Here is an 11,653-nt window from a genome sequence, read left to right as displayed (position 1 = left end):
CGATATGATTTGGCCATCCTCGAGACACTCCCGAACTCTTCTTGCTCAGCCCTGCATTATTGTTGGTCGAGACCAGAGCTTGGAGGAAATGCTTTCGGGTTTCCCGCCTTTCGAAAACTGGAGCTCACGCCTCGTTCGTAGTTCCTGCCCCTTTCCTTGAGGCCCAAATCGCCATCAGCCTTTCACAGAGCTCTGGACGGCGAGATTGGCGATCCTTGTCCTTGACAAGCATCTTTCGCACAGCGACTGGACCAGAGCACGAAGGTGCTCAACGCAATCATCGTTCAAACTTTGCTCGCGTCGTTGTCTCTTGTCACTTGTAAGCCTCCTCTCGGTCAGCACCCAGGGCAGCCCGCGTTTATCGGCCTTCAACCAGGCGGAGAAGCCCAGAACACAGTCAATCCGATCGCCAATCCTCCACCGGTTAATCACATTTTATTGTCTGCCCACCCAATCTCATTCCTCCGTAGATGCACCGCTCACATCGGTGCAAGGAACTCTGGCTACTCGTGGTGGTTGAAGATCCCCAGACGACCCGACCACGTGACAATCCCCCGAATTCCTGCCAACTTCTCCAGACTCGACCTTTGGAGATTCGTCCGAGTAGCCTTTGAAGCAAACTTTCCTGGTCGCATATTGGCTTTTATCCTCGACCATCGTCGCACATTGAGGGATCTTGGAGAGTGAATTGCTGACAGGTCCCATTCGCGGCGGAGTCCAGTGCTTTCCTTGACAGCGGTGGACCGTGGCCAAGAGCTAACCAGCCTGAGGGAACCCAACCGACTTTCGACGGCCTCCCCCCATTCACCCTCCCCATTATTCAGGGCCACTGGATCCAGGAGGCGACACCTTCCACTCCCTCTGATCCGCCCTCCTCTCGGCGCAACTCTGGCGCTTATCGAGTATACATTTTCCGACAGCTCTCCCCCGTGTCCAAGCCGCATCGCCCTTCGATTCTCATAGCCGTGGTTTCGGTACTTCCCCTGTCGCCCTCAATGCTCGGCGGTAGCCCAGATCCAGGCCCGCCGTCGACTTCAAAGAGCGTGCAAGAGGTGCCAATGCTCGTCGCGACACATTCCCCGGAGTCGAGTAGGTTCTTTCAATCCCCGTTAATCGCACATTCATCAATACACCTAGTCGCGTCGGTTCTAACTCTATCGCTTGCCTAACCAGCTACTGAATCGCCGCCTGAGGGCCGGAACGCGACAACAGATAACTCACCATCGTTGAATCAGCCCAGCTTTGCCGGACAAGATCAAGCGCTCTCTGCTTCTCTCGAAAGCTCTGAAGCCACACCTGCTACCGTTCCCGCTGAAACACCCAAAAAGCATCGACTCCTCTCCCTCCCATCGCGGACGTCCCTTAAAGCCGAAAAGCCGCCATCAACTTCAGACAGAAGCCAGGATGCACCACGCGACGGATCCGAGAATACGCTTCGAGGATCGCGGAGAAGCCTTCTGAGGGGTCGCCGGGATCGGAGTAGGGGGAGCAGCATGAGATCCCGAGATCAGAACCCGGAGGAGCCCAATTTAGAGGAGAACAAGTCTGTCAACCCCGATGTGCACGACTCCGCGAAATCAGAACAACATACCAAGCCGCCACGCAAGCTCTTCGCGTTCTTGAGTTGCTGTTCTTCGAATGTCGACCCTGAAGATGGTTCAGTTCCCCCCAAGAAGACTTCGCGACGACTCTCCATCCCTCAAACCCAGCCAACGCCGGAGAAGGCAGATGTCAATGCGGCTGATTCTAGTACTGCGGAGTCTAAGACTCCGAGCTTCTTCAGGGATGAGAAACCAAATCTGACCGTAACCTCCAACCAATCGACATCACACCTGGATGAGGAGCGCGTAGTAGGCACTGCGGAACAGGGTTCGCAGCTTGATGGAACGAAGACAACGACAATAATACAAGACTCTAACCACCACACATCGTCGTCGAGAACATACAATGAATCTTCACTTTCGGATGCGCAATTCCCTGCGCAGTGTGGAACAGCGGCGACAGAAACTGCATATCCCGAAAAGTCAGATGACCATACAAAGGCAGAGGCCCAGGGAATAGAGGATTCCGCAACATCAGCACAGACTACCGCTGCAGACGATGACACTAAGCAACTGTCACGCCATGGAGATGCTGTGAGGATACCTCCCCCGCCACCATTGGCAACAGGCAAACAACCAGAAACATCCACACAAGAAAAACCGCAGCAATGGCTATTACCCCCTGCTCTGCCGCATTTACGATCTCGGAAGTGTCTGGTTTTGGATCTCGATGAGACACTAGTCCATAGTAGCTTTAAGGTCATCTTATCATTCGCTTTCTTGCTAAAACTTCTAGCTGACCAAACCTGTCTACAGGTTCTTGAGCGCGCCGACTTTACCATACCCGTGGAAATTGAAGGCCAATATCACAATATCTATGTGATCAAGCGACCCGGTGTCGATCAATTCATGAAGCGAGTTGGGGAGTTGTACGAAGTGGTCGTATTTACAGCTTCCGTGTCAAAAGTAAGCTCTCTCCGTGACCTTGAACTGCACGTCGCTAACCCCTGCTCAGTACGGTGATCCTTTGCTGGATCAACTGGACATCCATGGCGTCGTTCATCACAGATTATTTCGGGATAGTTGCTACAACCATCAAGGAAACTACGTCAAGGTCAGTCCATTTATCCCGCACGAGTATTCCGCGGGTACATATCCTAACCATGTGTCTTAGGACCTCTCACAAGTTGGTCGCGACCTGAGGGATACAATCATTATTGATAATTCTCCGACTTCATATATATTCCATCCGCAACATGCGATACCAATCAGCAGCTGGTTCTCTGACGCTCATGATAACGAGCTCCTCGATCTTATCCCCGTCCTCGAAGACCTCGCCGGAACTCAAGTGAGAGACGTCAGCCTTGTCCTCGACATCACGCTATAAAATCTGTAACATCACCACACATTGCAGACTCGATTTAGTGCAATCGGCTATCGCTCTTCCTTTCTAGAGCCCACGGAGCAATTGGCCCTTCCCAACTCCTCTTATCACTGCCTAGATCCAGCCGATGCTGAACATTTGTGCTTTCGAAATCATCAAAACGGCGGGAATAGGGAGCAGATTATATATGCTGGCCCGTTCTATTTCCTTTTCTTGTCTCATATCAACAGCCGGTTGTTCCCTCTATACGCTCCTAGTGAGCCAACACCTTTACATTACTTGTATCCTTTTTCTGTTCTTGATCCCCGGTGAAGCAAACCCATTTTTGTTTTGCATTTCACAGGCGTCTGTCTTGGCTATCAGCTGGATTATTGCTGATCTGATGTATACGCTGTCCGACTTTCATTCCCTTGTCCTTGGCCCTTGTTTCCTTATAACTCTCTCTTACCCCCTTTTGTTTAACCCACGCCCCAAGAGGGCTCGACTGGACCATCTCGCCCAATTCCTTTACATCTCAATCTGTGATCTCCTATCCCCCCTACGCATCCCCATCATCTTGTTTGACCATGATTCCCATTTCTCCTTGATCTTGATTTTGGAGACTTCACGAGCGAGTAGCATCTGCATCCATGTCTCCATACCCATGTCACAGCACAGTTTCTGGTACTTTTCATAGTTCCATCAAACCAGACCTCCCAATCATCGGTGGCCTACAGTGTATATGTACGCCGGTGGCGCTTGCTGTACATAAGGAAAAGCGGTCGTCGTTTACAACACAGCTTCACCTGACTCAATACAACTAAAATAAGACCAGCCCAATCTGAAGCTCGATAACTTGTTTCTTAAATGTACAGGCGGGCCGAACTTAGTCGAAGTGATGCGGCTCATTTCGACCAAACTTGCTCTCCCGCCTTTCCGAGGTTGAGAGTCACCTCCGTCATAATTCTTGGAGCTCCCGAGTTTGTTTCACCACAAAACTTCGAGGACTCTTTGAACATAGATTTCTCTACTTCTCCATAGTATCTTTTGACTATTTCTTTAATAGCTTCGCCGCGATCAAATCGCATATTATCTCCGAGCTTCGCCCTCCCACGCGCTCCTCACCCCACACGCCCCTCTTTCCCCTCGTTCCCTCCCTGTCCCTCTCGCACACAGAATCATACCATGAAAGACAGCAAGGGCTGGGATGGAAAGCTACGGGTCGAACCCAAAGCGACGATAACGAATCCCGAAGCCTTGGAAGATCCCGATTACTCAGATTCGGACGCCCTGCCTGTGGAGGAGATTAATGCCGACGAGGGTGAGTTGAGAAATGTAGTATCATTACCGTCAAGGTGAAGGAGATAAACAATGCTGATCTGTTCTTCCCACTGTTTTAGATTTATTAGAGGACGAGGATCCGGATGTCGAGGTATTTATCTGCGATTTGGAGCTACAACGTCCCTTCAGAGAGCTCACGATAGACTACCTAGGATATCGACCTCGTACATTGCCGCATAGGCTCGATTCCAGCGTTGAAACTGGAGCGGTTTGCAAAACTTCAGGTACACTTACGCTCGGAAGACTTTTACGTTATCACTCAAGGAGAAACAGTGGATTGACTTATGAGTAACTCCGCACAGAGACTATGCCTGCGACAGAACCAAATATCACGAATCGAATTACCCTCGAGCCTAGGAGTGTCGTTGACCGAGCTGGATCTCTACGACAATCTTATCTCGCATTTGAAGGGGCTTGACGATTTCGAGAATCTGACGAGCCTCGACTTGAGCTTTAACAAGCTCAAGCATATCAAGAATATTTCCCACCTAACCAAGCTGAAGGACCTTTATTTCGTGCAGAACAAGATATCGAAGATTGAAGGGGTAGAAAGGCTGACGGAGTTGAGGAACTTGGAGCTGGGTGCTAATAGGATTCGAGTGAGTTTCTGAAGAGAAATATTGATGTGAATTTGGGCGTTTCTGACGCTGGTTTCTAGGAAATCGAGAATCTTGAAACTCTTAGTGCACTGGAGGAACTATGGCTTGGCAAGAATAAGATCACAGAGATGAAGAACCTCGACTCACTCTCGAACCTTCGAATCCTATCTATTCAGTCAAATCGACTGACCACGCTCAACGGCCTTTCGTCCCTCAAGAAGCTGGAAGAACTATACGTGGCCCACAATGCTATTACGGACCTCAGCGGCCTAGAGTCGAACACCGAGCTACGCGTTCTCGAATTTTCGAATAACCAGGTCTCGAAGCTTGAGCACCTGGCGCATCTGAAGAATTTGGAGGAGCTCTGGGCTTCCAATAACCAACTGGAGAGCTTTGACGAGGTTGAGCGCGAGCTTAAGAATAAAGAGAACCTGAAGACAGTCTACTTTGAGGGGAATCCGCTGCAGACAAAGGGGCCTGTGGTATACAGGAATAAGGTGCGACTAGCGATTCCGCAGATCATGCAAATTGATGCCAGTAAGTTTCTCCATCCGGACTTCTCGAAATCGGGCTTTGCTAACGTTTGTACAGCCTTTGTACGAGTTAATTAGTGAGATTGATGCAACGATATGATAATGTCTGATGCGCTAGGGCAATGAGTGCATGCGGGAAGTGGCAGACTTGATGTCAGAACAGAAATGGACCACAATATCCCGTTATTTGGCCTTGGCGTTAGATCTTTGCCTCGGGTTTGTTGCGGCGGTGGAGCTCTCGCTGTCAGAGGGGGTCACACGCCTTTGTCCTAAGAGTTAAGGCCGAATAATGGTGTGAGAGGCGTGGCCAGTTGCACGGATACGTTTCCGTAAAGTGGCACGAATAAGAACGACAAATCCTATCCAATGCCTCATTCAACTCCAGACTCACACGCTCCCCAACGCAACCTGAGGAGAGATGAGATGCAATAGAGCCCCGAAGCCAAATGACCATGATCGAATAGCATGATATCCGCCTTCCTCATCCACCCTTCCTCTCTCCGACGGCCTCCCCTCCCTCCTCCTCTTCTCTCAACCCCTCCGCACCGTTATCAGTCTCCTCCACCTTTTCCCGCCCCTCCTCACCACGAATACCTTTCTTATACATTTCCATCAACGAAGCCGCCCCCTGCCGCACAGCCCACGCGTAAGTCTTTTTCTTCTCATCCCTCGACAAGAACTCCTTCCGGGCCATCGGCACATCCGCCAACGCCCGCAATTCCATCCTCGCGCCATGCACTAAATCCAAATATATCTCGCTTTGCCTGTTCGGTTTGCTGAAGCTCGTGTAGAACGGGTTGCGGTGGAGCGCGGACTGGTGGTTGTGCCTTGAGGGTTCGAGATGGCAGGTTAGAATCTTAGGTGTGGATGTGGATACGGATGATTCCGTCTCGGCATTGAAACTGCGGTTGGTACTGGTAGTGAGGTTGCCATCATTCGAGGGAAGAGGGATGTGAAGCGGGGAGGCGTCGATGGCGGATTGTGCGGCGGCGGGCGTATCGAAGATCGCGACAGCTTTATTCCCTTTTACGGGTGAGTCGTTCGTCGTGTCGTACTATTCCGCGCAAAAAAAAGACACGCAACTCTTAGCTCTCCTTCACTCAAGACGGTTATCCGGGGTAGAGGGGTAGACGGGGAGGGGGCAAAGGCGCGCACCTTCAAATTGCGAAACGTAACGACTTCGCCGAATTTCTGGAGGGCGGCGAGGACGAGTCTCGATTCGGCGAGTTTGGCTGGCGTCGGGGAGGTTTTGATGAAGACTGAACGGGCTTTCAGCTGGGCAGCGGTTGAGAGAAAGGTCATTTTGGTCCTTTCTTTCCTTATCAACCGCTGGATTGGCCCGTTCAAAAAAAAAAGGTTGTTGGGACGGGATTGGAGATGGTTTTGCGGAGGCTTTGGTCGTAGAATTGCGGTGCGGGTCTTGGCATGTGGTCTGGGTCGGGATACGCAAGTCGACCGACAGCTACGCAGCTTACGGTCAGATGCATTAGGAGCCAGTTATTCATGCTGTCTATCTATACGGTAAAAGAGACTCAATCTACGCGTAGACGGCCTTTATGAAGTTCGTCAACATATCATGGAATTTCTAAACCGGCTTCGCTGACTTCTATCCGCTTAGAAGATGGGAATGGGCAGATCGTACTAAAACTGTCAGTATACAACTCTTCCAAGGATGAAATCTTAGAGAACTCACGCTCAGAGGGTCGTTGAAGCGCAGGTTCCTGTCCAGAGCGCTGATAGCCGCAACTTCACCAGCCTCGAGATCGAACCCGGTGACATCGAGGTTCTGGGCCAGACGCGCAGGGTTGTTGCTCTTCGGGATGACGGCAATGTTGCGCTGCGTAGCCCAGCGCAGAAGGATCTGGGCGGGGGTCTTGCCATGCTTCGCGGCAATGGTCTTGATAGTCTCGTGATCAAACAGGGGCGGCGTGTTCTCCGCATGCTTAACCTGCAGCTCGAGGAAGCTCAGAGGACCGAAGGAAGAGTACGCGGTGATGGCAATGCCCTCCCTCTGGGCGTAATCCACTAACCGGGTCTGGGTGAGGTAAGGGTGGTGTTCAATCTGCAGGGTAGCAGGACGGACGCGCGCATAGCGCAGGAGGTCCATCAGGAGCTGGGCGCTGAAGTTACTGATACCAATGCTGCGGGCGAGCGACTTGTCGACCAGCGACTCCATCGCTGTCCAAGTCTCCTGGATAGTGGCCTTGCCGAGCTCGAGCTTGCCGTCCTCGTTGTTCCAGCTGGGCGGGTAGCGGACGGATGGGTCGACGTATTTCAGGGAAATGGGGAAGTGCACGATGTACAGGTCGAAGTAATCAACACCCCAGTCGGCGAGCTGCTTGCGGGCGATGGGCTCGACGCGCTCGCCATCGTGGAAGCTGTTCCACAGCTTGGAGACGATGAAGAGGTCCTCACGCTTGACGATGCCCTCTTTGATGGCGCGGGCAACTCCCTGACCGGCTTCGACTTCGTTGCCGTAGTCTGCGAGAATTCGTGAGTTACTTATTCTTCTTCTCCACCGTCCCTGAAGGAGATACGTACCGCAGGCACCGTCGAAGAGCCGGTAGCCAGCCTTGATGGCCTCGTAGACCTGGTCGGCGCAGGTGTCGTTGTTCACCTTCCAGAGGCCAAAACCCACAATGGGCATGTCATAGCCGCTGTTAAGCTTGATAGAGGGGGTAGGCATCTTGGATTGGATCAACGTGTGCAACGGAGTTCACGTTTCGAGAGGAAGGGGAGTATAGTGAAGAGAAAGAGAGCAAAAAAGGCGAGCTCGAGAGAAGAAGAGACATTTTTACCCCCCGCCCCAGTGTGGTGGCCCCTCCGGGTGGCCCCTCCTGGTGGTCTCTCTCTCGCTCCCTCCGCACCGAAAGGATAAGTGCAGAAGGGCGAGGCTAAAGTGCGGCCTTTTCCGGCTGTATTGGGAAACTCCACTCGGAACCGCCGCCGGTTAAAAAAATGGACGCCGGATAAATTCGGCCTTCTGCTCAGGACCCAGCAGTGCAGAATATCCACCTGTGAGCGCGCTCAAAGAGCCAGGGCAAGGCTGTCGGGAAGGAGTCTCGGGTCAATTTATTCCAGTCAGAGACTCTGGGCTTCTCTTGACAAGACTGGATGAAACTCAAAAGGATGGAGAGATTAAGTGATGACTGCTGCTCCACAATGAGAGCACACAAGGGTAAGAGAGGCAGACAGGCAGGAAAGAACGAAAGCACTCCAGAGGAAAGAGAAAAAAAGAAAGAAGGGGAAGTCGAAAGACTTATTTTGTGCAGCTATGAATGTCATTATTACTCTTACAGTTTTGCGCCGCTCGCCCGAGAGACAGGCTGAGATCCCCTCCGACCTTTGCAGAGCCTACACGGCCTCGACGGCAGTCTGCTCAACATACGCCGAAGTCGTGTGCTCGGGGCCCGCCCCATTCATCCCGGGATCGCCAGAAATCCCTCCGACAATGCCGATGAGATCATCCTGGGGCAATAGGCCCTCGAAACTGTTTCCATGGTGCGACTCTCGAGATACCGCAAGAGAATGATCCGAGGAAGTGAACGGAAGATGGTGATAGTTGCCGCCGCTACTGTCTCCAGGGATCGTCGTATTAGGAGTCGACCAGGCGGCATGGCTATGGCCGATCTCGTCGAGAGACTGACTGCTGGGAACGAAATAGCTACTCAGTGCGTTGCTACCGTTCGTGTCATGCAAACTGCCCCCATGGTGATGCGACGGCAAGTAATGGCTCTCGTGTCCGAGTCCGTAGCTTCCAAGATTTGTATGCGGAAGAGACAGATCAGGGATCTGCAGCATCTCGGGTGCGCCACTGGAGCCATTGAGGCTGGTCGGCTGACTGGAAGCCTGCGGCTGCAGGCTCGGAAACGGATCAAGCACCGAACTCGAAGCCGTCTTATCGGGCAAACCTTCTTCTGGTTTGGTTATACTATTCAGGAAATCAAAGGCACCGGCAGAATTGTAAAGGCTGGCAACGTGGTCATGGGACGGCTGATACAAAGGCCAGTGCTGCTGCGAAGAGCCGGTGTGCTGCAAGATATCATGGTTCTGGGGGGCCTGGTACATGCTGGGGGTAGGCTTGCTCAAGAGAATCGACTCTAATGAAAGAGGAGGAAGGTCAATCGCATTGGTTGGTCTGGGGCTATTGGTCAATGTACGGTCCAGGGAAGTAATCAGCTTTCGCCATGTAGTGGTGCCGACCTCATTTGGTCGCGTTTGCCGAAACTTCCAGAGAATAACAGCCATCCTCCTGCTTTCAATCCCGGAAGACTCCGAATACTGGCAGTGTAGCCGGCGTAAGCTGGGAGGCACGCTGGCACGAATCTCCTGAACCGCAGTCAAGGTGTGAAAATATCGTCGGGTACGTTCCTCAGCAGCATGGAGGTGCCCGCTGTTTTCAGCCTCTCGCTTGTCCTGCGTAAGCCTCGTAAAGCTCTTCGCCCACCATGATGACTCGAACGGCGGTTTAATCTTGGTTGTGTGCGGCTTTGTGAGATTGTGATATGCTTCCATCGTCCGCCGGCCATCTTCATATATGTAAGTACCGCACGTCCAGTTCTCCATCTGGTTGGTCATTAGCGCGCTGCCGGACGTCGGATTGGCAATGTCAAGCTCCAGGTGGATTCCTAGCCTTGACCCCATAGGAGGAAAGTCGTCCATCAACTCGAGGTTGGCTTCAAGAAGGATTATTTCGCAGTTCAAGGGATCGTGAATATCTAAGAGCGACAAATTTAGGTGCGGAAAGGACGCTCGCCAGTTCTTTAATTCCTCCAAGGGCATAGGTGCCTGGCGCTGGTCTCCCTGGAGGCGAGTATACACATGGAAGGCATCTTCGATCCGATCTGGCTTGTTCGGGGCACTAACCCACATATCAAAGCTAAGGCCCTGAACAGCGTTGATGTGCATATCTTGTTGGTTTGGTGTAGAGCTGTATTGTGGTAGGTGTAACTCTGCAGAGTATGGCGGCATCAACCTTAACGGTTCATGGTACGATGCATTGAGATGGTTACTGTAGTGGCTAGACGGTAAATGGTCCATCGAGGTCCTCCATCTAGGACCGGCAGGTTGAGACTGACTATTTGAACGGTCAGTCGGCTGTTCTCGAACAAGCCTTTCCCCTGTGGCTCTTGTTAGATAATGCAGACGACTATCTCATAACATTATGGTACTCACAGTCGGGGTCGCCCTTGAGGAATGAATCAAGGACTTGCAAGTGACTCGAGACTTGTTTCCTCGTCCTCCGCTTGCCGGTCAACTTATGGATGTATTCCGCTATGAGTTCGTTTCGACCGTACGACTTCCCGCGTTCGGACCATTTTCTCCTTCCCATTGGCGGGTTTGCCTCCAGGGCTACATTGATTGTTAGCAGTTTTCTGGGATAGGCAGTTAACATTGCATACCTTGCTGAAACGCGTCCTCCAGCTCGTCCGACCATACTGGCTCCCCATCCTTCCCAGTATCCCGACGCGGCCGGGCCCTATACTCCAGATACTTCTGGGATTTCAGATAGCTCCTTCCCCTTCGCGAACCCGCGAACGATGAGCCATTCGACTGCAGGCGTCGCAGCTTCTTGACCTGGTACCGGTGGCTCAAGAGCTGGGGATGGTACAGGCTGGAGGTAGCAGTCGGGAGTGGGTGGCTCGGGGCCGAAGGGTGAGAGTACTTCAAAGTAAACTGCTGGAGATGGTCATCACGTCCGACAGTATCATTGTGCGGGAGGCTGTCGGAGTATGCCTGTGCGTTCCCAGACGTATTCTGAAGAGCTCTATCCGAATGGACCCCCACGCTCTCCAGAGCTGCCTGGTTCTGAGATACCATGCACTCTGGTTGCCAGTCAGTAGCCATGGCGTAAGCCCAAAGAATTGCTCTCAAGAATGAGAACAAATTCCAAAGGCAAGATGCTGAGGACCGCCCAAATGTTTACGGCCTGGCAAAGAACGCAGAAGGTGACAAAACAGCTATGAAGAACGTAGATGCTTGAGGAGAATGTAAGAGCGCAGGAAAGAGAATGTGGGAGCGAGCAGGATGGTGTTTATACTAAAGGGCACGAATACCCCTGGAGAAGGAGTATGAATGTACCCCAGTACTGGCATTGCTGGATCACGTCGCTTGTTTGGAAGCCCGCCCCCCTCGAGCGTTCCCAAGGTTGACGGAGCTCCTGTTGAGCTTCACGCGTCTGTTCAAGGTGACCAGGACAGGCAGACATTAACCCCTCTGCCGGAGCAAATTTAGGCAGGACAAACTTGGTGGACGTGAATGTAAGGGGCAATTAGG

General features: G+C 52.2%; 4 protein-coding genes across 4 annotated transcripts; 1 reads left to right on the top strand and 3 right to left on the bottom strand.

Annotated features, from left to right (window-relative positions):
- Positions 1-995: 995 nt before the first annotated feature.
- On the top strand, positions 996-5,455 carry BJX67DRAFT_371168 (uncharacterized protein; the record flags this gene model as incomplete). Its single annotated transcript, XM_071031045.1, has 8 exons — positions 996-1,089; positions 1,174-2,300; positions 2,358-2,507; positions 2,557-2,655; positions 2,716-2,907; positions 3,946-4,239; positions 4,548-4,844; positions 4,904-5,455. The coding sequence occupies 8 exons, from the start codon at positions 996-998 to the stop codon at positions 5,453-5,455; spliced, it is 2,805 nt and encodes a 934-aa protein (XP_070887801.1).
- On the bottom strand, positions 5,410-6,831 carry BJX67DRAFT_38559 (uncharacterized protein). Its single transcript, XM_071033895.1, has 2 exons — positions 6,533-6,831; positions 5,410-6,431 (listed from the first exon to the last, which is right to left on the bottom strand). Exons 1-2 carry the CDS (start codon positions 6,677-6,679, stop codon positions 5,859-5,861), a joined length of 720 nt encoding a protein of 239 aa, XP_070887800.1. The 5' UTR covers positions 6,680-6,831; the 3' UTR covers positions 5,410-5,858.
- Positions 6,832-6,991: 160 nt separating this feature from the next.
- BJX67DRAFT_379766 (aldo/keto reductase) lies at positions 6,992-8,063 on the bottom strand (the record flags this gene model as incomplete). The annotated part of the gene is made up of 3 exons (XM_071032651.1): positions 6,992-7,018; positions 7,071-7,858; positions 7,919-8,063. The coding sequence occupies 3 exons, from the start codon at positions 8,061-8,063 to the stop codon at positions 6,992-6,994; spliced, it is 960 nt and encodes a 319-aa protein (XP_070887799.1).
- Positions 8,064-8,719: 656 nt separating this feature from the next.
- Positions 8,720-11,404, bottom strand: abaA (transcription factor AbaA). The gene is made up of 3 exons (XM_071033725.1): positions 10,780-11,404; positions 10,553-10,729; positions 8,720-10,497 (listed from the first exon to the last, which is right to left on the bottom strand). The coding sequence occupies exons 1-3, from the start codon at positions 11,222-11,224 to the stop codon at positions 8,732-8,734; spliced, it is 2,388 nt and encodes a 795-aa protein (XP_070887798.1). The 5' UTR covers positions 11,225-11,404; the 3' UTR covers positions 8,720-8,731.
- Positions 11,405-11,653: the final 249 nt, after the last annotated feature.

The sequence above is a fragment of the Aspergillus lucknowensis genome (genome assembly GCF_044049455.1).
Source record: "Aspergillus lucknowensis strain CBS 449.75 chromosome Unknown BJX67scaffold_12, whole genome shotgun sequence".
Classification (NCBI taxonomy): domain Eukaryota; kingdom Fungi; phylum Ascomycota; class Eurotiomycetes; order Eurotiales; family Aspergillaceae; genus Aspergillus; species Aspergillus lucknowensis.
Note: the sequence above shows the minus strand (reverse complement) of the source record. Positions and strands in the feature narration are given on the sequence as shown.

Excerpts from the sequence above, each read along its gene's own strand:
- abaA (XM_071033725.1), bottom strand. The coding sequence starts at position 11,224 with ATGGCTACTGACTGGCAACCAGAGTGCATGGTATCTCAGAACCAGGCA. Across the intron at positions 10,730-10,779 it reads GGAGGACGCGTTTCAGCAAG|CCCTGGAGGCAAACCCGCCA; the intron begins GTATGCAATGTT and ends CAATCAATGTAG. Across the intron at positions 10,498-10,552 it reads CCTCAAGGGCGACCCCGACT|GGGAAAGGCTTGTTCGAGAA; the intron begins GTGAGTACCATA and ends CAAGAGCCACAG.
- BJX67DRAFT_38559 (XM_071033895.1), bottom strand. The coding sequence starts at position 6,679 with ATGACCTTTCTCTCAACCGCTGCCCAGCTGAAAGCCCGTTCAGTCTTC. Across the intron at positions 6,432-6,532 it reads TTACGTTTCGCAATTTGAAG|TACGACACGACGAACGACTC; the intron begins GTGCGCGCCTTT and ends TGCGCGGAATAG.